The sequence below is a fragment of the Canis lupus genome, chromosome 30 (genome assembly GCF_011100685.1).
Source record: "Canis lupus familiaris isolate Mischka breed German Shepherd chromosome 30, alternate assembly UU_Cfam_GSD_1.0, whole genome shotgun sequence".
Taxonomy (NCBI): domain Eukaryota; kingdom Metazoa; phylum Chordata; class Mammalia; order Carnivora; family Canidae; genus Canis; species Canis lupus.
In genome coordinates, this window is record NC_049251.1 from 35,006,916 (window position 1) to 35,028,641 (window position 21,726).

Consider the following 21,726-nt stretch of genomic DNA (forward strand, 5'->3'; position numbering starts at 1 on the left):
GCTTTTGATGCTCTCCTGGTCTGTCAGTTATTGGTTTTCTATAAATGTTATGCAGGAAGGCTAATCTGATACAAGCTTCCTTGCCACTAACAGAATAATAAATGCTCTATTTGTTTCCATGGGGAAATTTGGGGAGATTTAAAAGAAAATGACATCATCACTACCATAATTTCTCCAGAATTCCCAGAGGAATATTTTTGACCAAACAAGCTTTATATTCACATACACTTGACATAGTTCTCTTCTCTTGCCTCAAGTCCAGTGATTTTATGTGTGAATCCCATTATGTTTTTTCAGTATAAGACATAAATACTGGCAGGTAAGCCAGCCATAAAACACATTTAAAATAGAATTTAAGCCTAGAACAAGATAAAAATTCTTGATAGTGACAGCAAATGCCTTACATGGTCTGGTCCTGTATACCACTCCAATCTCACCTAGTTCATTATCTCCAGCCACCTGAGCCTCGTTGTTCCTCAAATACCAGAGCGCCTGCTATTTCTATTACGTGGAATGCTGCTCTTTCTGATCATCTAGGTCTCTGGTCAATTATTGTATCTTCAGAGAGGGTTTTCCTGATTATCCTACCAAGAAGAGCCAACCCTCTTCCCAATCCCAATTATGTCCTAACATCTTACTCTGCCTTGTTTTCTTCATAGCACTAATCACTGTCTAAAATTATTCACTCATTTCCTTGTATATTGTCTGGCTCCCCTCCAAAGGTAACCACCAAGAGGGCAGGAGCTTTGTCTTGCTCACCAATGTATCCTTGGTGTCTAGAATAGTTATCTGGCACAGAGTAGGTTTAATAAACACTTATTAAATGAACAAATGAAAAATAATATGGTAGGTGTTGAGGTATATCACATTTTTTTCCCATTAAACTCATGTGGCAACAAAAGAAATGAAGATAACTGAAAATATGTAAAAAGTAATCAGTATCATATAAACTATAAGTCCCTCATATTTAACTTTTTAAAAAAGATTTATTTATTCATGAGAGACACACAGAGAGAGAGAGAGAGGCAGAGACACAGGTAGAGGGAAAAGCAGGCTCCATCCAGGAAGCCTGATGTGGGACTCGATCCCAGGACTCCAGGATCACGCCCTGGGCTGAAGGCGGCGCTAAACCACTGAGCCAGCCGGGCTGCCCCCTCATATTTAATTTTTTAAAAACCAGTATTTCATTTTACTTTAGGACAGTGAAACATTGTACATTATAAAATTATGTGAGTCAACAAACCAAACAAATTCTCAATCGGTAAGAGGAAAAAAACCCTAACTGAATAGAAAGAAACAGAGAGAAAAAAGTAAGGAAGGAAAGGAAGGGAAGAAGGGAAGGAAGAGAAGTTATGGCTGTCAAAGTTGTTTAACATATAGAAATGAAGTAAACTTATGGCAGTGAAATTTGGAGATAAAGGGCATATAACATTCATTATAACTTGAGTTAAGGCAATAGGCTGTTTAAGAACTCAAGAGACAATAGGTACTTACTGATAGTATTTAGCTTCAGAAGATTTATATACTTAAAAATACTGTTATGTGTTATGTGTTATGTGAACATAATCATTGTTCAGGCTCACACTTTTATTAATATTTTATTTTATTATTCTTTTTATTAAAATTACACTGTTCAAATTAAGTCACACATGAAATTAGGAAGAAAATCACTTTGGTATATTATTTAAACCTTCTAGAATAAAATGCATGCAAGTTCTTCCAATCATGCACAACTAACAAGATGAGGTACAAAATGGACATTTATTTTTATTCTCAATAGAAGATCAGAGTTATAATAAGTTTCTCAGAAACCATTGTAACAAATTACTTCATGGTACAGAGTTGCCATAGAAATTTTCCTGGTGAATGGCAGGTGGGACAGCTGTTTCACATGCTTATTTCCCAAATGTAGAATTCAACAGAAAGGTATTAATAGAGGAAAACTTAATTCTTGAAAAGGAATATGTTAGAAATATAATACTTTCTTTTTCCATGTCAAGAATTTCAATCTAAATTAATCAAGCTAATTGGTTTGTTGTAATAGGAACCAATGCAAATAGATTTCATTAATAATGCAATCCAAGTATATGAAACTCTATCTCTATTTAAATTAATTCCCTTTGAAAATTTTCTGTAAGAGCCATAACTTCACCAGAAATGCTCACAAGGACCGATTCACAGATCCAACAGTATTACAAATGGACAAACTAATAAATATACAACATAAAAAAGTAATAATCAAGGATGAGTCTCCTGGCTCCCAAATCATTTAATAGTATCAGACTTGGCTGTGATTACTATTATCTTCAAATTATTTAGGATAGTGACATTCTAACTTGTGAATGTCAAATAAGTCCCATATGAATGCTGCTTCTGCATTAAGCTTAAATATTCAGTGCTTAATCTTGATCTGGAAATGCTGCTACCGTGGTTTTGTTTTATAACTCGATATCCACCAAACGGATAAAAAGAAAAAAGAAACGAGGTGAAAGTGGGAGGTGGGGAGGTTTGTGGGCAGGATAATCTTCATGATCTTGGCAGGTGGGCATATTTTTGCCTTAGAGCTAAACACATTTTGCTGATATTCAAGTATCCCAAAGTGAAAGATTTACAAGGGCAAAGAAATAATTATGTGAGCGAAGATTTGAAAATCTATAGCACATCAAGTCATTTGATGTTGCATTTTTAGCAAGACTCTTCTTTCACTTGCACTGCTATGTAGGACAAATCACTCTGCTCACTCTTGACATCCCAATCTGCATCTGGGTCTGAGTCACTGGAGTAGATGTCAAAGAGAGAGCTCCTCCTAGGCTGCAATCCGTCAGTCTGAGTAGTGGCATTACACAGTTGTGTTCCAAACACTTTCACTTTGGCCTGAATACCTGAAAGAGAAAAAACACAACTGCCTGTGAATTACATTTTGCTTGTCATTTATCTTTCATGTACAAAAGACAAATTCAATTATCAATCAGTTGAAGAGTCAAAACATACCAACACTTCCGGTGAGGGGGCCTTTTCAGAGACAACTGTGTACTTTTATGCACTGGGCCTTCTTCACAGTGAGTAGGTACTGAAGTGACACTATAAGATAGATTATTAGCAGGGACTTGTGTTTGTTTAACTTCATTTTCACATGTAATCTAAAAATATAAACCAGAGGAGAACTATATTAAAGGCAAGTCCTGACTAGTGCGGTTTTATCTTTCAAAAGTGAGTTGTAAAAGAGTATAAACAATAGTTTTCAAGGTCACATATTAGGAAGACTGGAGTTTGGACCCAGGCAAGCTGGCTCCAAAGTCCAAGTTCTTAAGAACACTGCCATGCTGTTTTTTTTTTTTTTTTTACTATATGCAAATCACAAATTGCTAAGCATTCTGGTTAAAAGGAAATCTGTTATTATTTGCTTACAACTCATTATTTTCCCCTAAATCAATACTATTAGCATTAAGTTATTGGATATCATAGCAGTAGCATTATTCTAGAAAACCTAATATAGGCTACTAAGACCCAGCTTAAAGAAACTTTGTGAAAAACTTTTGTGAAGAGTCCCTTTGTAACAGGAATAATTATACCTAATCCTACTGAGGATTCGTGTTTATAAAATTATGACCTATTTCCACTGGCTGTAACTACTTCTAAGCCAAGCATTATGAAAGTCTAGAATAAGGACATATTTCTTTACAAAACAATTTATTCCTGAAAAAACAAATGGCATTTTAGAAATTGAATCAGGCTTTAAAAAATAACTTGTTTCCATTAGAACAAAGATACCTTTTATCACTAAGAAAAATTTGCATCATACAGAGAAGCAAAAATAAACTAAAATTTACCCATAATCTCTTTATTCATAGCTAATAACCTTGTATTTTGGAACTTTTTTGGTCTTTTCTATGTGTTTTGTTTTTTTATTGGGATCATCTGTTGTATAGTTTTGTTTTTTCTCTAATATATCATGTTTTGGGGCACCTGGGTGGCTCAGTTGGTTAGTCACCTGCCTTCAGCTCAGGTCATGACCTGGCTTTCTGCTCAGCCTACTTCTCCCTCTCCTCCAGATCCCCCTGCTTGTGCTCTCTTTCTCTCCATCAAATAAATAAATAAAATCTTAAAAATATATGTTTCTATGCTATTCAATATTCTACATAATTTTTATCGCTGCTTACAATCTTTTGTACAGATATACTGTAACTGATTAAAACAATCTATATTGGAAATCTTTAGACATAAATCTTTTGTGCACATATCTGATTATTACTTCTTTTTTTTTTTTTTTAAAGATTTATTTGAGAGAGCTAGATACAGCAAGCATGCAAGTGAGCACTGAGTGAGGGGAGCAACAGAGGGAAAGGGATAAGCAGACTCTCCACTGAGCAGGGAGCCTGATGTGGGGCTTGATCCTAGGACCCTGGGGGTCATGACCTGAGCCAAAAGCAGACACTTACCCAACTGAGCTACCTGGGTACCTCAATTATTACTTTGTCACATTAACAGAATTTCCAAAATGTATTTATCAACTGGAACATAAGCCAAAATAAAATATTTGAAATGAGGCAGAGAGAGACAAAAGTTTGGAAAATATAGAAAAGGTGACAAGACAAAGTAGGGAAGATGAAAAAGTATTATATATGATATTAATTGTAGTACCAGAAGAAAAGAGAGAAAATGAGATAGAAGCACTATCTGAATAATATCTGAAAACTCACCAAAATGGATAGAAGACATTAAGATATGGTTTCACAAAAGCACTATTTGTATTTATCAAAGTAAAAACAAAGGAAGCCATACCTATGCACTTTACAGTAAGACAGAGAAAAAATTAGAAGCAGTGGCAGGAAAAAGGTAACATTTTCTTCAAAGGGGCAACCATAGGAGGATAATGCCAAAACTCTAAGGATACAGAAAGACTGAAAATAAAAGGATATAAAAAGATGTACTATGCCAACACTAACCTAAAGAAAGCTGATGTTGCTATGTTAGCACTACATAATACAAAAATTGTTAGAAGATCAAATATGTAAACTCAAAATCAGAGTGGTAGATTTTTAACATGCCTCTCCCAGTATTACTTAATACAGTTAAGTAGACAAAATTCCATAAGGATAGAACATCTAAACATGATTTTTTTTTTAAACATGATTAATAGACACATATGGATCACTGTACTCAACTGCAGAACATTCACCTCAAGTGCATATGGAATATTTACAAAAACTGACCTATGTTTTGCCTAATACAAATTTCAATACATTTCAAAGGATTAAATTCATATGCTGTATATTCTCTGGCTAAAGTGTAAATGACCTAGAAATCTACAACAAAAATAGAACTACAAAATGCCTGTAGGTTTGGTAATTTAAAAATCTACTTCTAAATAACCCAAGATAAAAGAAATTTACAGTGAAAATAAAAAGGTATTTTAAGCTAAATAATAATATTCTGTATCAAAAACTTGTGCAACAGTTGATGCCATGCTTACAAGGGAATTTATAGTCTTATATACATAGAAGAGTATAAAAAATAAGGCTTAATTTAGATTGAGATTATTAACATCACATAAAAAACTATTCCACAAAATATTTCTAATATATTCTCATTTCAGGAGTCAATTTTTACTCTATTAATACCACTCTAGGGAATTCTACAATTAGGAAATAAGCATGTGAAACTCAGATGCCCCTTTGACCATTTATATGAAAATTATGAGCCCCATGATCCAATCTAACTTGTTAAGAAGTTAAAAGAGAACAGTAAATAAAAATTTTAAAAATAGAGGATCCAAGAGTGAATTGTAATGTAAACTATGGACTTTGGATGATAGTGATATGTCAGTGTAGGTTCGTCAGTTCCTTTTTTTTTTTTTTTTTTTTTTTCCGTCAGTTCTAACAAATGTACCACTCTGGTGGGGATCATGATATTGGAGGTACCTATGTATGTGTGGGGGCAGTAGGAATATGGGAAATTTCTCTATAGTCACCTCAATTTTGCTGTGAACCTAAAACTAAACAAAATGAAGTCTTACAAAAATAATTTGAAAATACTGGAAAAGTAAAAAAAAATTTAAGCAGCTGGGCAAAAATGGAAGTATTTGGTAATTTAATGTTTTGTCTTCACATAAGTAGGTTATTTTTAAGATTTTTTTGCATGAATATGTACAGATATCTTTGAGTGAAGTTTTTACTTTTTAACAAGTTTAATGGAAAAACAGATATGAAAAGATCTCTATTAATCACTTACCTCAGTAATATATAAATCTAACCTATCAACTAAAAAATCAAAGTTGAAGAAATAAGTACAGAGAAGGATGAATGATAGAAAATAATGGAAAAAAAATACCAGAGAGAAGACAACATGGCAGTTTATTCTTTGAAAAGACTAATAAAAATCGATAAACACCTAGTGAAGCAGATCCAAAACATAATAGAATGTTTTAAACATTAAACAGAAAGATACTGGTAAGTTGGTCTACATTTTTTTTTTTTTAAACAGGGATGGGCTTTTTTAAGATTTATTTATTCATTCAGAGAGAGTGAGAGAGAGGCAGAGACACAGGCAGAGGGAGAAGCAGGCTCTATGCAGGGAGCCCGATGTGGGACTTGATCCCAGGCCTCCAGGATCACTCCCCGGGCTGCAGGTGGCACTAAACCGCTGCGCCACCGGGGCTGCGCTAAGTTGGTCTACATTAAAATTAAGAATTTCAGTACATCAAAAGACACTATTAAGAGTGAAGAGGCAAGCCACACTGGGAGAAGAGATTTGAAACATATTTAACTGACCAATTTATTAAGAGCCCCAAATCGACAAGAGTAAGGTAATCTACTATAAGAAAGGGCATATCACCAAAGAGGCTATCCACATGTTCAATTAACATTTGAAAAAGTGTTCCCTTACTAATTTCATTTACAAAATGGGAAATGCAAAGTAAACCACCAGTACACCTTGCAGAAGGACTCGAATGTGAAAGTCTGAAAAACCAAGTGAAGGCAAGAATGAGGAAAAATGTAAACTCTCATATGCTGCTGATAAAGTGTGGATTGGTACCACTATTTTAAAAAAATACTTGGGAGTAATTTATTGAAGTTCAACAAAATACTATGTCCCAGCAATTCTAAGTATATACATCAGAAATGTGTGCACATATAAAAAAAAGTGCACATGTTCAAAAATGCTCATAGCAGCATTACTTATAGTTGCCCCCAAATGGTTACAACCCAAGTGTCCAAGTAGAGTAGAACAGATAAAAAATTTTTTTGGCATATTCATACAATGGACTGCTATATAATAATGAAAACAAATTACTGTTATATGCAACAATAGGGATGAATTCACACATATAATGTTGATCAAAGAAGCCAGATGCAAGAATGCCTACATAAGGATTCCAATTTATGAAGCTAAAAAAAAAAAAAAAAAAAAAAAAAGGCAAACTTGGTTTCTTTGAGGAGGAGAGAAGGCTGCACCTCAGGTGATATAGGGGCCTTTGGGTTGCTAGCAATGATCTATTTCTTTGAGTTATCTTAGTGGTTATACTTGTTCAGTCTGTGACAATGACAATATTTGTGCGCTTTCCTGCATATTTGTTACACTTCAGTTAAACAGCTTAAAAAATACATTTGGATTAAAAAAACAAGAATGCAAAATTAACACTTATGGAAAATAATAATCATAGTCTCATGAAGCAAAATATTGATAGTGTACAGTGCTCCTGAGAGCTCCCTTTCTCCTCAGAGAGAGTCCCTAATCTTTTCTCAAGCTCCATACAGATACAGAACATTCAGTTATATTTATCTACATATAGCATCAAATACCCAAAACAATACAATAATAGCTCCTCAATAACCTGGAAATTTGATTTTTAGTCAGCTGGTCCTGGAATTGGAAAAAGAGTGAATGGGGGAAGGAACCAGAGGTGGTGCAAACAAACTGTCTTAGCAATGTTACTAGGGTTCTCAATTCAGACCTGGCTAAAAGTGTACTGCTATCAACTCTAAACTCTTTTTAACCTTGTATATTTTTAAAGTAACTAGTAATAAAACTAACATGGTTTCCTAATAACTCTATCGTAATATGGATTATTAGAAATGATGGCTGGATATACATGCTAATTGGAAAACAGGTTTGGTGTGTACTCTGGATTTCCTCAACGCTAGCCTTTGCTACAAAATCTTTGTTTCACTAGCGTGGCTTTTCTTCTCCCAAGTTTTGGTTAGGTGGTATAATGTTGAGGAAGAGAAGCAGTGTAAGGGTGTGCATGGCATGTTTAATGTTCCTATCTTTTACTACATGTTTGCATCATGTATTTATAGATGTACCTATATGTGCTTAGGTAAGGGCTGGGTAAGCAGTGATAGTGGATAAAGTAAGATAAGAGGCAGATGTCTTGACTGGTTACAGCTTGGTGAGAAGGGTAACTGGCAGAGAACTGAAGACTATTACAGTGCAATAAAGTGTTCTTCAAATCACATAATCACTCCACAAATATTTAACGAATTCCTAAAGTTTGCAAAATATTGTCTAGATACTGCCAATACAATAATGAACATGTCAGACAGGATCCCTGCTCTCATGGAGCTTACATTCTAATGTGAAGACAAACATTAAGCAAACTACACAATTATTTCATGACAACTGTGCTGTTATTGAAGTATATGTGCTATCGAAGCATATGAAAAATATGAAGAATGGAAGTATTTATTTAGGGGATCAAAGGGGAAGGATGTTTGAATCGATTTTTAAATAATAAGACTTAATTGATGATGATAGGGTACGGGAGGGGCAGAATTCCAGGGTATTACATGAAACAAATGAAGTGAAGGCTTGTTGGTAGGAAGGAATACAGCATGTTCAAAAGCCACAAAGATCAGCATGACTGGGGTATGCCGAGCAACAAGGACAGCGGCCTTGGATAGGACTGGTATGGTAGGCAGGACAGAAAGCACCCAAGGACTTGCAGACTGTGTTAATAATTTTGCTCTTTATTCTAGTAACTTCAGGATGCCTTAGAACAGTCTTAAAACACCTACTCCATCCAATGTAGGAAGCAGGCTGGTATTGCAGAAAACGTTTTGGTCTGGCAATTGGACCTAGAGCAAATATTACAGGCTCGTGAAGGAAATTATTACTCTCTTGGATTGGCATCCCTGTCTATACAGTGAGTTTGGACTAGATGAGCCCTTAGTTTCCCTTCAGCTCTAAAATTCTACCAATGCATCTGAATATTTAAAGCAGTTACAGATCACTTGATTTCTTGGTGAACTCATCTCTAGGAATGAACATACTTTAGATCCAATTAAGAGTCATAATTTAATCGAGGTATTGGTGATAAGGCTGAAGTCTGATTATCTCAAAGAAGGCTGGGAAGTCTTAAGATGGGAAGTGGGGAAGAAGAGAACAGCGACCAGATGCAAAGTCTAGTCAATGGATTAGTAAAGTAGAAGAGGGCAAGGTGAGAAAATTCAGCTCACTGAGACGATTTAACTTAGAGAAAGCTAGTCAAGAGAAAGTTTAGGAGTGGGAAGGAACCGTTATCAGCAAGCTCCATCTTCATCCGGAGCTCGGCATCCTCCTTCCCTCACCATTTCCGCTTAGGTAACATATTATGCACAAACAGTTCCATCCAAGTACACCTTTCCCTGAGATTTGCTCAAATGGAACCCTTTCTATTTAAAAAGTCTGCAGCAGGGGCACCTGGGTGGCTCAGGTCGTGATCCCAGGGTCCTGGAATCGAGTCCTGCGTAGGGCTCCCTGTAGGGAGCCTACTTCTCCCTCTGCCTCTGTCTCTCTCTCCCTCCCTCTCTGTGTCTCTCATGAATAAATAGATAAAATTGTAAAAAAAAAAAAAAAAAAAAAAGTCTGCAGCAGACTGTGAAAGCGACTCTATAACCTAAAGGAGAGTGTGTGTTTGCCTGAGTTTGGGGGAGAAGGAGGTACAAGAAGTCTAATTCCACCGTGTTCTTGCTAAGTAGGGCCTGGGGATCCCCGCTACAGCACCCGCCTAGTCTCACGATGGGAGCAGAACGCTTGGAGGTAGGATGACCTTCCCCAGGTGACACGAGTGGCAGAGCCGAAACACAGTGTGGGGGGGCCCCTCACCTGTGCCAGCGCAGCCCTCCTCCGGGCCTGGGCACTGTGGGGTCCCCTCACCTGTGCGGGTGCAGCCCTCCTCCGGGCCTGGGCACCGCGGGCTCCCTCACCTGTGCGGGCGCAGCCCTCCTCCGGCCCCGGGCACCGCGGGCTCCCTCATCTGTGCGGGCGCAGCCCTCCTCCGGGCCTGGGCACTACGGGCTCCCTCACCTGTGCGGGCGCAGCCCTCCTTCGGCCCCGGGCACCGCGGGCTCCCTCACCTGTGCGGGCGCAGCCTTCCTCCGGGCCCGGGCACCGCGGGGTCCCTCACCTGTGCGGGCGCGGCCCTCCTCCGGGCCTGGGCACCGCGGGCTCCCTCACCTGTGCGGGCGCAGCCCTCCTCCGGGCCCGGGCACCGCGGGCTCCCTCATCTGTGCGGGCGCAGCCCTCCTCCGGGCCTGGGCACTACGGGCTCCCTCACCTGTGCGGGCGCAGCCCTCCTTCGGCCCCGGGCACCGCGGGCTCCCTCACCTGTGCGGGCGCGGCCCTCCTCCGGGCCCGGGCACCGCGGGGTCCCTCACCTGTGCGGGCGCAGCCCTCCTTCGGCCCCGGGCACCGCGGGCTCCCTCACCTGTGCGGGCGCAGCCCTCCTCCGGGCCCGGGCACCGCGGGGTCCCTCACCTGTGCGGGCGCGGCCCTCCTCCGGGCCCGGGAACCGCGGGCTCCCTCACCTGTGCGGGCGCAGCCCTCCTCCGGGCCTGGGCACCGTGGGGTCCCTCACCTGTGCGGGCGCAGCCCTCCTTCGGCCCCGGGCACCGCGGGCTCCCTCACCTGTGCAGGTGCAGCCCTCCTCCGGGCCTGGGCACCGCGGGCTCCCTCACCTGTGCAGGTGCAGCCCTCCTCCGGGCCTGGGCACCGCGGGCTCCCTCACCTGTGCGGGCGCAGCCCTCCTCCGGGCCTGGGAACCGTGGGGTCCCTCACCTGTGCGGGCGCGGCCCTCGTCCGGCCCCGGGGCCCCTCACCTGTGCGGGCGCGGCCCTCCTCCGGGCCCCGGGCCGCGCGCAGCGGGCTGGGCTCGGGGGCGGGGCGGGCTGGGCCGCGGGGTCCGCCGGGGGCCCCGCCCCCCCTCGGCCGCCGTCGCCCCGGGGCGCTGGGGCGGTCCCCCGGTGCAGGGTGGGCACGGCGCCCGCTACGAGCCTCAGGCGCTGGGAGAAGCGCAGGTTCTTCTGGAGGACCGAGGACACGTCAAAGCAGGCGGGGGCGAAGTGGTCGGAGCAGATGACCGAGCGGTCGTTGCCCCCGTACCAGTCGGCGCGGCGGCCCCGCACGAAGCGGTCCCACAGCAGCCGCACCGCCCGGTCCTTGGGGAAGCGGAACAGCGACTTCCCGCACTTGGTGGTGTTGCCGCAGTGGGCGGCCACGCAGCGGGCGGGCATGGCGGCGCCCCCGGCCCCCGCGTCCCCGCCGCCCCCGGCCCCCGCGTCCCCGCGTCCCCGCCTCCAGCTCCCGCCACCGGAAGTGCCGAGTCCGAGCCCCGCGGGCACCGCCCCCCGCGCGCCCGCGCTCCCCGAGCCCCGGCGGCGGCGGCGCGCACAGGGATCCAAATTTCGCGCGGGCGGAGCCGAGGCGGGCCGTAAAGGGGAACGGACCGGAAGTGGCGGTTGTCACGGCTACGGACGTGGCCGGCCTCTTCCCCCCATCCCGCCTGCTCCTCCCAGCACTCCCGCTCCGGTTTGTACGAGGCCAGCAAAAGGAGGACGAGGAAGCGCGGCCGCACGGGACACCCCGCGCGCCCCCCCCCTTGCCGGGCGGACAGCACCGGAGGCTCCAGCGAGGAGGAGCGAGGAGCCTCGGGCGCGGCGATTCGGGGAGAGGACCACACCGGAAGTGGCCGTCTCCATGGTAACCCCTGCGCGGTTGCCTGGGAGATGACCCCGGCCGGGGTCGGAGTCTCCGCGGTGTCGCGGCTGGGAGGGCGCATCTAACACATCCCGGGCTGTCTCCTGCCATGATTCCCGGCAAGTACCGCTCTGTCTCTGGCCGGGCTGCGAACAACGTAGGTTGAGCGTCCCGCTTTCCCGCTTTCCCTCCCCCATCCCCCCCCCCCCCCCCCCGTGTGGTCCTTTCCGAGGGGCGTCTTTGTCCTAGTGATGGGCTGCGTTCTGGGGACCAGGGCCGCTGGGGCTCCGCTCCCGCTATTGTCTGGCCGAGGCTGGACCAAGGCCCTGGGGGGGGGGGGGGAGCATGTCGTGTCGTGTGATGGGCACTCGAAGCCTCCTCCAGGGCCCTGGCTTCCCAGAAGGTGGAGCTGATGGTCTGCGAAAGGCTGAGAGGTTCATCTCAGTTCTTGTAAGAGGACAATCTCCCACCCCACCCCACCCCCCCTTTATTTATTTATTTTTTAATTAAGAAAAAACAATGTATTATTAATAGGCACTCCACCTCCTTCACCTGTGCCGTTGAGATACTTAGGTAGCCCTGCGATGGGCAAGTGTCAACGACCCCCAGGTGCCAAGGTCGAGGGTTAAGTCGCTCGCAGACATGTTTGGAAGATAAATCCCAGCAAAACCTTTTAGATTTCCTCGTCGTGGTTTCATTGTTTTCATCCGATCCTCAGAACAAGCTCCTTTACCACCAACACAGAGCAAGCCTTCTTCTGTGTGTTGGAAGCGTTTGTTGCATCCTCGTTGGTACTGGTTTGGCGCGGGGGGGGGGGGGGGGGGGGATGTGTGTGTAAGTCAAGAGCATGTTTTATACTTTGATTTTTTTTTTCTTTTCTTTTTCTTTTTCTTTTCTTTTTTTTTTTTTTTTTTTACATTGCAGGTGAACTGTGGGCTCCACCTGGTTATTCAGACATCATCGCTTCCTGAGAAAAGCAAAGTAAGATACGAGCAGATTCGCATTTAAATCTAAGATCTGTCATTTTATGAGCTACACAAATAGCGTGATGTAAAGAGTAGAGCTAGAACAAATCTTTATTTTCTTTTTTTTTATGAATTTATTTTTTATTGGCGTTCAGTTTGCCAACATATAGAATAACAACCCAGTGCTCATCCTGTCAAGTGCCCTCCTCAGAGCCTGCCACCCAGTCACCCCCACCCCCTGCCCACCTCCCTTTACACCACCCCTAGTTCGTTTCCCAGAGTTAGGAGTCTTCCATGTTCTGTCTCCCTTTCTGATGTTTCCCACTCATTTTTTCTCCTTTCCCCTTTATTCCCTTTCACTATTTTTTATTTTTATTTTTTTAAGTTTTTAAATTTATTTATGATAGTCATAGAGAGAGAGAGGCAGAGACACAGGCAGAGGGAGAAGCAGGCTCCATGCACCGGGAGCCCGATGTGGGACCCGATCCCGGGTCTCCAGGATCGCGCCCTGGGCCAAAGGCAGGCGCCAAACTGTTGCGCCACCCAGGGATCCCCTATTTTTTATATTCCCAAAATGAATGAGACCATATAATGTTTGTTCTTCTCCAGTTGACTTATTTCACTCAGCATAATACCCTCCAGGTCCATCCACGTTGAAGCAAATGGTGGGTATTTGTTGTTTCTAATGGAAATCTTTATTTTCTGACCGCATAAAGTGTAAAAGGCGCTTTTAGAAACTCATTCTTATGTCACCAGCTGAGGTTTTTTTAAAATTTTAATTAATTTATTTATTTTTCCATTTAAGCATTTCTTAAGTTAGAATTTTTTTTTTAAGATTTTACTTATTTATTCATGACAGACAGAGAGAGAGAGAGGCAGGGACACAGGCTGAGGGAGAAGCAGGCTCCATGCAGGGAGCCCGGCATGGGACTCCATCCTGGGTCACCAGGATCACACCCCGGGCTGAAGGTGGCGCTAAACAGCTGTGCCACTAGGGCTTCCCTAGAATTCTTTTTGAAATTGATGACACATCATTGTGGAATTAGGAAAGTTTTTTCTTTCTTAGTAGTGGGTGAAATGATGGTATGACTTCCTACTGATGGCATCTTATAATAGATTAAATGTGGTAATTTGGGGGGATGCATCTACACACTCCATTTAAAATCGGGAGAAAATAATAGATTAGCAGTGAAAGTATATTGGGCTCAATGCTATTTAGAAGTGAAGCTATGAACATAAAATTATTCTTTCCCAAATTTGCACACAGTATCCCCTGGCATTTCCATTATTTCTAGCGTTAGATTTGACTTTTGAGATACACGTGTTTTCCTTTCCCTCCTGTCTCAACATCAGCATTCAGACATACTCATCGACCTCTCACAGAACTGTCTGAAGACACAAAACAATTTTACCCACTCCAACCATAACAGTTCAGTTTTTTCCCTAAAAGATTGTTCAGTAGATGTCACTGGGGGAACTCTGAAGTGAAGGACAGAGTTTATCATCAACAGCATGAGGAGGGTAAGGAGGGGCATGAGGAGGACTGATGGAAGGACACCATTAATCAAGGAGGCAGCAGTTGATTACATTATGTATGAAAATAAACTCTTGAAAAATAGACCATTTGATCATCTTGAGTAGGTGGCAATTAGCTAGATTAATTGAAAATATTCTTTATTATAATTGGACATGGATCCCCTCTAGAGCTTTGCTAACTGATTTCACTGGAGAAATCCTGTTTTATCATTATAATGTATTTCTAGGGATTATACACCTTGTCTAAATTCTTTTCAAACCATTTGCTTTCTCTAGCGTGGACATACATTCTGAGAAAATACCATTAGCTCATATAACTCATAAAGGTATAATGCAAATGCAGCTATAATGTTTATAGTATGGAGGAATCAGAATCCTCACAACTCTTTTAAGATAAGTATTTAGGGTTTTTTTAGTGGCTAATCATGAGTGCCTGTTTTGGTTCTGTTTTTCTCAATCCTCCTATCAAGTAATTTAAAATCAATTTACAGAAAAACCCTTCTTAGAAGGTTTAGATATACAATTTTATTATAATTGGACTCTTAAATTCTGATGACAAAAACAGTGATTTTTCTTCAATGGAATTTACTTTTTGTATGGTTTTTGCTTTTGTTTTCTAGAAAATGGTTCTTTTAATCATGTATTTGTGGTGGGGTTGTGGAGGAATTGTAAGTGGTTTGAAGTGTGGTTTCATCTGACCTCATGAAATTGATTCGGTGTGTGTGTGTGTGTGTGTGTGTGTGTAAAAAACTCATGACATAAAATTTGCCATTTTAGCCATTTTATGTTGTACGAATTAGTGGTATTAAATACACTCACAAGAGTGTACAGCCATCATCTCTATGCAGTTCCAGAACTTTGTGTCCCTCAAAAGGAGTCCCTGTACACATTAAAGAATCACTCCCCATTCCCTCTTCCCACCTTCTTTGAAATTCACAAATCTGTTCTCTGTCTCTGTAGATTTTTTTTATTATCAGGTATTTCATAGAATCATACACAATGTGCCATTTTGTGTCTGGCTTCTTTCACTCAGCATGTTTTAAAGGTTCATTTCTTTTGTGGCTTGTGTCAGTATTGTACATAATTTTATAATTGTCTTCATTATTTGCTGTTAAATTTTTCCCCACATATGTTTTTTAGGTTGAATTCAAGCTAAATAAAGAAACGCCATCATTCTCTGGTCGACTCTTACAACATGATCTTGAAAGAAACTACTCAAGTAGGCAAGGTATTGTCAGCAAGTGGAGATCAGACTTATCTTCTTTCAGTAATATTGTTTAATAAGCTCAACTACCTAAATCCAAATAGACCTGAACTAAAAATGAGATGGTTCTTTATCCAATGGTTCATTAGTCAAATTGGTTTGATATTTATTTGGATCAGAATTGATTTTATATGTACAGCATAGTAGATTATTTCCAATACAGAAAAAGCAGTTGTACTGTAGTTTGAGGGTGGGCTATGTACAACAGAAAGGGAAAGAATCTTCCAAATACTGTCTTAGAACTAGGAAAAGTGGCTAATTAATGAGGGTAAGCCTATGGGAACATATATGTCTAGGAAATAAGGAAACCATGGAAAGAGTGAAAGTCAGGGGTAGAAAAGAAAATCTCTTTTCCTAACTAGTGCATATAACTATATTGTTTTATATCAAAGGCCTTATACTTTGGTGTGCATCACCTGAGATTTTGTTAGAAAGGCAGGTTCTTAGTATTCCCCTTCCTTTTTCTTCTTCCCCTTTTTGATTTTGTAGCTCTTTAGTGGTATTTGGAAATGTGCATTTTAATGCCTTGAGTGATTCTGATGGATGTGGTTTGTGGACCACCTTTTGAAAAACAATGCCTTATATTATCTGGTTGTATTTCTGAAATGTATTTTTCAGTTCAAGGAGAAATTTCCTTTAGCATATCTGAGTTGTCAGTTGGTTGCGAACAACTGCTAGCCATTTGTAATGAGCTAGTGTTAAAAGCACTACAGAATCCTTTTATACTGTACCATCCCTATCTCCTAGGAGTTTGTATGAGAGGGTTGATCTATATAGGTGTGCCCGGATTGTTCATCTCATTACTGCATGAGCATGTGGGCATCTGGAATATTTGGCTAGTTTTTTTGTTTGTTTTGTTACTGCTGGACTTTCCTCTTGGGCCCATCAAATCTGACATGACTTTTCTTTTTCTTATATCCTTCAGTCTCGTCTTAGCCAATTGCCAGATATGGCATCAACCTACCTGCAGTTCCACACTGCAGGAAGCATCTGCTTTGCTCTCTTTGGTTTAGTTCAGTAGATATTTATTGAGTGTGTACTATATGCTAGACACTGTATTAGGAACAGAGTTATAGATATGAACCTGAAAATTCTCAAGTAGGACTTTTTATGTTTGCACTGAAAATTTCCTTCACTTAAAAAAAAATATTCATTGGCAGAGAGAGAGCATAATCAGAGCAAGCAGCAGGCAAAGGGAGAGGGAGAAGCAGGCTCCCTGAGGAGCAGGGAGCATGATATGGGGCTTGATCCCAGGACCCTGGGATCACGACCCGAGCCATAGGCAGGCGCTCAACCAACTGAGCCACCCAGGCATCCCCTCCTTCACATTTTTAATAATAATATCTTGTATTTTGTTTTCTAAGTCATGAGTCAAATTTATATATTTTATGCTATTCTCAAGTTAGAAGAGGAAGTTCTTATACAGATTTCTGGATGACTGGCCAAGGATATTTTTTTAAGTGGTAAGGTATTAGTAGATAGACCATTTGGCGTGTAGTTGGAGTTTTTGTGACTTCTGTACTCATCATTCTATGTGCAAAGGCATAAACCTTTGTAGAAATTATGAGTAGAACTTTATCAGGAAAGTTTGGGAATCTTTATCTAATAAACTGCATTCTGATACCCAATTATTCTAATTAATTTCACCCCATTTCCCATTTTTTCAAAATTAATTAAACGTATACAATAGCTCATCAGCATAAATTAATCAATGGTACTGTCAGTCTAAAGGAAAGAAGCTCTGTTTTAGTCTGATAAGTCTAAAACTTGGCATGTAATTTCTTTTGGACTTCTTAGAATATTATTAACAGTTAATCCCTACCTATATCCTTGAGATTTTGTAAGAGTCAGATATTCCAGGGTTATAATAAAATCTCAGTTAATCAGAATTTAATTTATTAAATCCCTTAATTAAGAATTCTAAAATGTGTATGTAGAGGGGAAGAGGCAATGTTTCACTCTTAAGATCATGATAAATCAGCAGAAAATCTAGAATTAGTATCTCAAAGATAAGGCTGAGTAGACCATATATAAATGACCATGTTCTGTATCATCCATCCACCCATTTTTCCATCCATCCACTTATCCATCCATTCATCCACGTATCTAGGGTATAGTTCAGAAAGATTCTTCTTGAATATAGACATTATTGAAAGAATGGTCAGAGTTTTAAAAAAGATTTATTTATTTATTTGATAAATAAGGGGGAAGAGGGTGAGAAAATCTCAGGCAGACTCCATGCTGAGCACGGAGTGGGATGCTTAACTGCACCACCCAGGTGCCTCTGGTTAGCATTTTCATACTAAAATACAAGACTTTCGTGTTTTTTTTTTTTTAACAGAAATAGTATATGCAAAATAGATTTCCACTTAACCTTTAGTAAGTTGGAAAATCAATTAATTAATTTATTGATTTTGGATTCTGCCAGAAATATAGAGTCTAAAATGAGGTCTGGCTCCCAAAGAACTTATGCCTTTAATTGGGAAAACAGGGGCTTAATATCTAGTAAATTAAATAGTGACATATGAAATAACAGAAAATGTTTCAATTAAAATTTTGCCACATAGTAATATGGTTTATATGTAGGGCGAAGCATCCCACAAATATATATGGCAGTTTGATATATAAATATATGTGCATATATGTGGGTATTTATATATCCACATAAATATGTGGATATGTCAATTATAGATCAGTCTAGTTTCCAATCATTTAGAGGATCTTTTTTTGTGTGTTTTAAGGCCTTTCTCCATAGTCATTCTCATTCCTTGCTATTTGTTGTAAGACGTATATCACACTGATGGTGAAAGTAAACTCATCATGGGGATAGGGATTATGACTCTTGTGTATGATACGAGCTGAAAAATGTAAGGATAAAACTCCTTTAAGCATAGATGAAACTACTCTTTGATTTCCTCTATACCTCTATTTCCTCTATACCCCCCAGTCTTTTAAAGTTTAAATCTGCCTCTTAAATTGAGAATTAACATGAAGTTTTAACAAAATAATTTAAAAACCTAACTCTGATGCTAATGAGAGAAATCAAGGTGGTCTGTTGTTTGTGGAGTTTTACCTTTATCATCTTTAGCTGACCAGTTACACCTTAATCAGTTAATTCTTAGACTATTTTTGTTCCTTCCTGTTTTTTTTTTTTTTTTTTACCTATCTGAATTTTGATTTCTAAATCAGTTTACTGAATCATGATTGCCATGGTATCCTGCTAGGAGCTAAATCCTGTCACAAGAGCAGTTTACTGGCGAACATGTTGTCAGTTCTGAGTGACTATATTCTAGAACACTATTTTTTTTTTTTTGATGTTTCATGATACTTAGAAAAGTGGAGTATGAGCACTGATTATTTTGCACAAGAAGCTAGGTATGTGATACTTCGGTTTATACTTTGTAGACTCATAGAAGCTAGCAAATATCATTGCTTGACAGTTTTTTTTTTTAAAGATATTATTTGTTTATTTGAGAGAGAGAGAAAGAGAGAGAACACGAGTGGAGGGGAAGAGCAGAAGGAGAGGGTGAAGCCAACTCCTCGCTGAGCAGGGAGTCCCATATGCAGGGCTCAGTCCCAAAACCATGAGATTATGACCTGAGCCAAAGACAGATGCTTTACTGACTGAGCCATCTAGGACCCCTCTTGAAGCTTTTTAATAGTATCTATATAGAACTTGATTTTAAGTTGTCATTATACTGTCTGATGGTCTCCCAAGGAGTATGGTAGCTTCCTAGATTTGTGTTATTCTTTTCACCTTATTGGTTTGTTTAAGCAGAATAATTCTGTGGTAACCATCATTTCTATTTTACTGCTTATCCCTTCAACATCATTTGCTTCTTTTAGGAAATTTTCTCTTAATAGGAGAAAACAGTAGATTTCCTCTGATGTTCAGACTGACCCCTTTGACCCCACTACTCAAATCTTACTTCATTTCTGGAATTTCCCAGCGTCTCTTCTCGACCATCCTACATTCTTCTGGGTCTTTAAAATATACTTTAGTATTCACCTCCTCCCAAACCCATGTGTAACCATCTTCTTAAATGCCAAATAACTGTCACATTTATGTGTGAATATATAACAGATACTATTTCTTTTATTCTGCATTTCGTTTTACTAGTCTATTTCATATTGCTTGCCCGTTAGATTGAAAGCTACTTAATGGCAGTCAGGTGTATAGGACCAACAGCCTCTAAACCTCTTGGGAGGATCATATGCCCCGTGGACCCTAACTACAAATGTACAGCATTTATCCACATCCATTGGTCTCTGCAATATTCTCTACTAATGGTAGCTGAAGATACAAAGAATCTGCTATCCAAAACTACTTTCTCTGTATTTCCAGTAGCAAAGTTATGTATTGTGTAGCTTTGTGATAAACTTTTTGATATTTTGAAGGAGATGGAAGAGTAATAAGCCCTTCGCCTCGTAATAAATCATCATGCATCTCATCCACAACAAACGTGACAGAACTATGTGGGCTGGAAATGAAAACTACCATGAGCTCCTTATCAGCCTTTGGAGATTCTTCCATTCAGACACCTTCAAAGTCCAGAATCCGGCAGGGCTGTCATAGTGCTGGCCCAAATGTATCTGGTAATGAGGGACTATCATCTCAGTTTTAAGAGAGTTAAAATTTAGTACCAGGAGTCAGCATTATAAAGGGGTAAATATAGTGCTAGAGTAGCTCTATACTTTCAACCAATCTGTAAAGCAAGGGAAAGATTATTTGGTATATACAGAACATGTAGTTCAGGGCTGAGGAGGAAAGGAACAAACTCAGATGTAGTAATTAATTTTTTCCTTAGAGAGCTATGGAAACTGTACTTTCCAGAAAAGATATTTGTAGATGCTAAACTTCCCCAAATATAAGGTGACTTTAGTTTCAAGATTTTAAGGTTTTTCTTAATCAAGTAATTTGTATATCATTTTCAATAGGTGATCATATTAATCTGGCAAGCTCATCAATGCCGTCATTTCCCATTTTGCAACGTTCTTCTGAAGAGAAAATTCTGTACTCAGACAGGTTGACCCTAGAAAGGTAAGGACAATTTCTTTTCTTTTTTTGATGAGATAATACATAAACACGGTACAAGATTGGAAAGATAGAGAAGTGTCTCTCTCTTCTCTTGTTCTTTAGCTCTCCAGTTCTTCCACATAGGTATAATCACTGTTACCAATTTTTTATTCTTCCAGGGGTGGGAGGAGGGATTTTTATAGTTCTGTAACAGTGCTTACCTATACCCTGGAAGAGTAGTTTAGCAGTTCTAGACTATGACATTGATAAAAATGGATTTTAGGATAGAATAATTTATAATATAGTCCTCATATGGGCCCTTCTAGGCCCTATCCAGTTAAGTTCCTGTTACCTCACTGGCCTGACCTCCTAATTTCTCCTTCATCACTCTACTGAAATTACATTTGCCTCCTTGGTGCCCCTGAAATACACCAAGTGTGCTTATACCTCAGGACTTTTGCATTTGATCTTCCCTTTGCATAGAATACTGTGCCCCCACGTGTCTGTAGGCTCATTCCCTAACTTCTTTCAGGTCTTTACTCAAATGTCATTATGTCGGGGATGACCTTTCCCAGCCAACATCTCCAAAACTACTACTCCTTCCACCCTGACACTCCCTAAGCCCCTTCTCTGCCCTATCTTTCTTCTGAGCATTTATCACCCTCTAATGTATGAAGTATTTTACTTATCAAGTTTATTGTTTATCTCCTTCTACTAGAATATAAACTCCACAAACACGGGGAGTTTTATTCAGTTCTGTATCCCCAGCACCTAGAACAGAGCCTGGGACAAAATAGGCTAAAAATTTTTTGAATGAGTGAATATATTTAGGAATTGATCTTTAGTTTTAAATCTAGGAAGCCTTTGAATCCTCCTACACTGTGATGGGAATGCAAATTGGTACAGCCACTCTGGAAAACAGCATGGAGGTTCCTCAGAAAGTTAAAAATAGAGCTACCCTATGAGCTAACAATTGCACTACTAGGCAT

The 21,726-nt window shown here is 40.6% G+C and overlaps 2 protein-coding genes across 5 annotated transcripts in view; one reads left to right on the forward strand and one right to left on the reverse strand.

Annotated features, from left to right (window-relative positions):
• Nucleotides 1-1,742: 1,742 nt before the first annotated feature.
• On the reverse strand, nt 1,743-11,523 carry THAP10 (THAP domain containing 10). 2 transcript variants are annotated; one of them, XM_038580862.1, is made up of 3 exons: nt 11,079-11,523; nt 2,998-3,140; nt 1,743-2,902 (listed from the first exon to the last, which is right to left on the reverse strand). In XM_038580862.1, exons 1-3 carry the CDS (start codon nt 11,490-11,492, stop codon nt 2,686-2,688), a joined length of 774 nt encoding a protein of 257 aa, XP_038436790.1. In that variant the 5' UTR covers nt 11,493-11,523; the 3' UTR covers nt 1,743-2,685. The 2 variants fall into 2 exon arrangements, with proteins under 2 accessions (XP_038436790.1, XP_038436789.1); XM_038580861.1 differs by having other exon boundaries at nt 1,743-2,882; nt 2,992-3,140.
• Nucleotides 11,524-11,709: 186 nt separating this feature from the next.
• LRRC49 (leucine rich repeat containing 49) overlaps nt 11,710-21,726 on the forward strand; it is a 158,963-nt gene continuing 148,946 nt past the window's right edge. Inside the window, exons 1-5 of one of the 3 annotated variants that reach the window (XM_038580856.1) lie at nt 11,710-12,112; nt 12,880-12,936; nt 15,597-15,684; nt 20,119-20,316; nt 20,659-20,761. In XM_038580856.1, the coding sequence (XP_038436784.1) occupies nt 12,065-12,112; nt 12,880-12,936; nt 15,597-15,684; nt 20,119-20,316; nt 20,659-20,761 (494 nt within the window). In that variant the 5' untranslated portion in view covers nt 11,710-12,064. The remainder of the gene's footprint in view (nt 12,113-12,879; nt 12,937-15,596; nt 15,685-20,118; nt 20,317-20,658; nt 20,762-21,726) is intronic. The other 2 variants (XM_038580854.1, XM_038580855.1) reach the window with 2 other exon arrangements.

Excerpts from the sequence above, each read along its gene's own strand:
- THAP10 (XM_038580862.1), bottom strand. The coding sequence starts at position 11,492 with ATGCCCGCCCGCTGCGTGGCCGCCCACTGCGGCAACACCACCAAGTGC. Across the intron at positions 3,141-11,078 it reads GGAGGGCCGCGCCCGCACAG|ATTACATGTGAAAATGAAGT; the intron begins GTGAGGGGCCCC and ends TTATATTTTTAG. Across the intron at positions 2,903-2,997 it reads AAAAGGCCCCCTCACCGGAA|TTGTGTTTTTTCTCTTTCAG; the intron begins GTGTTGGTATGT and ends ATTCACAGGCAG.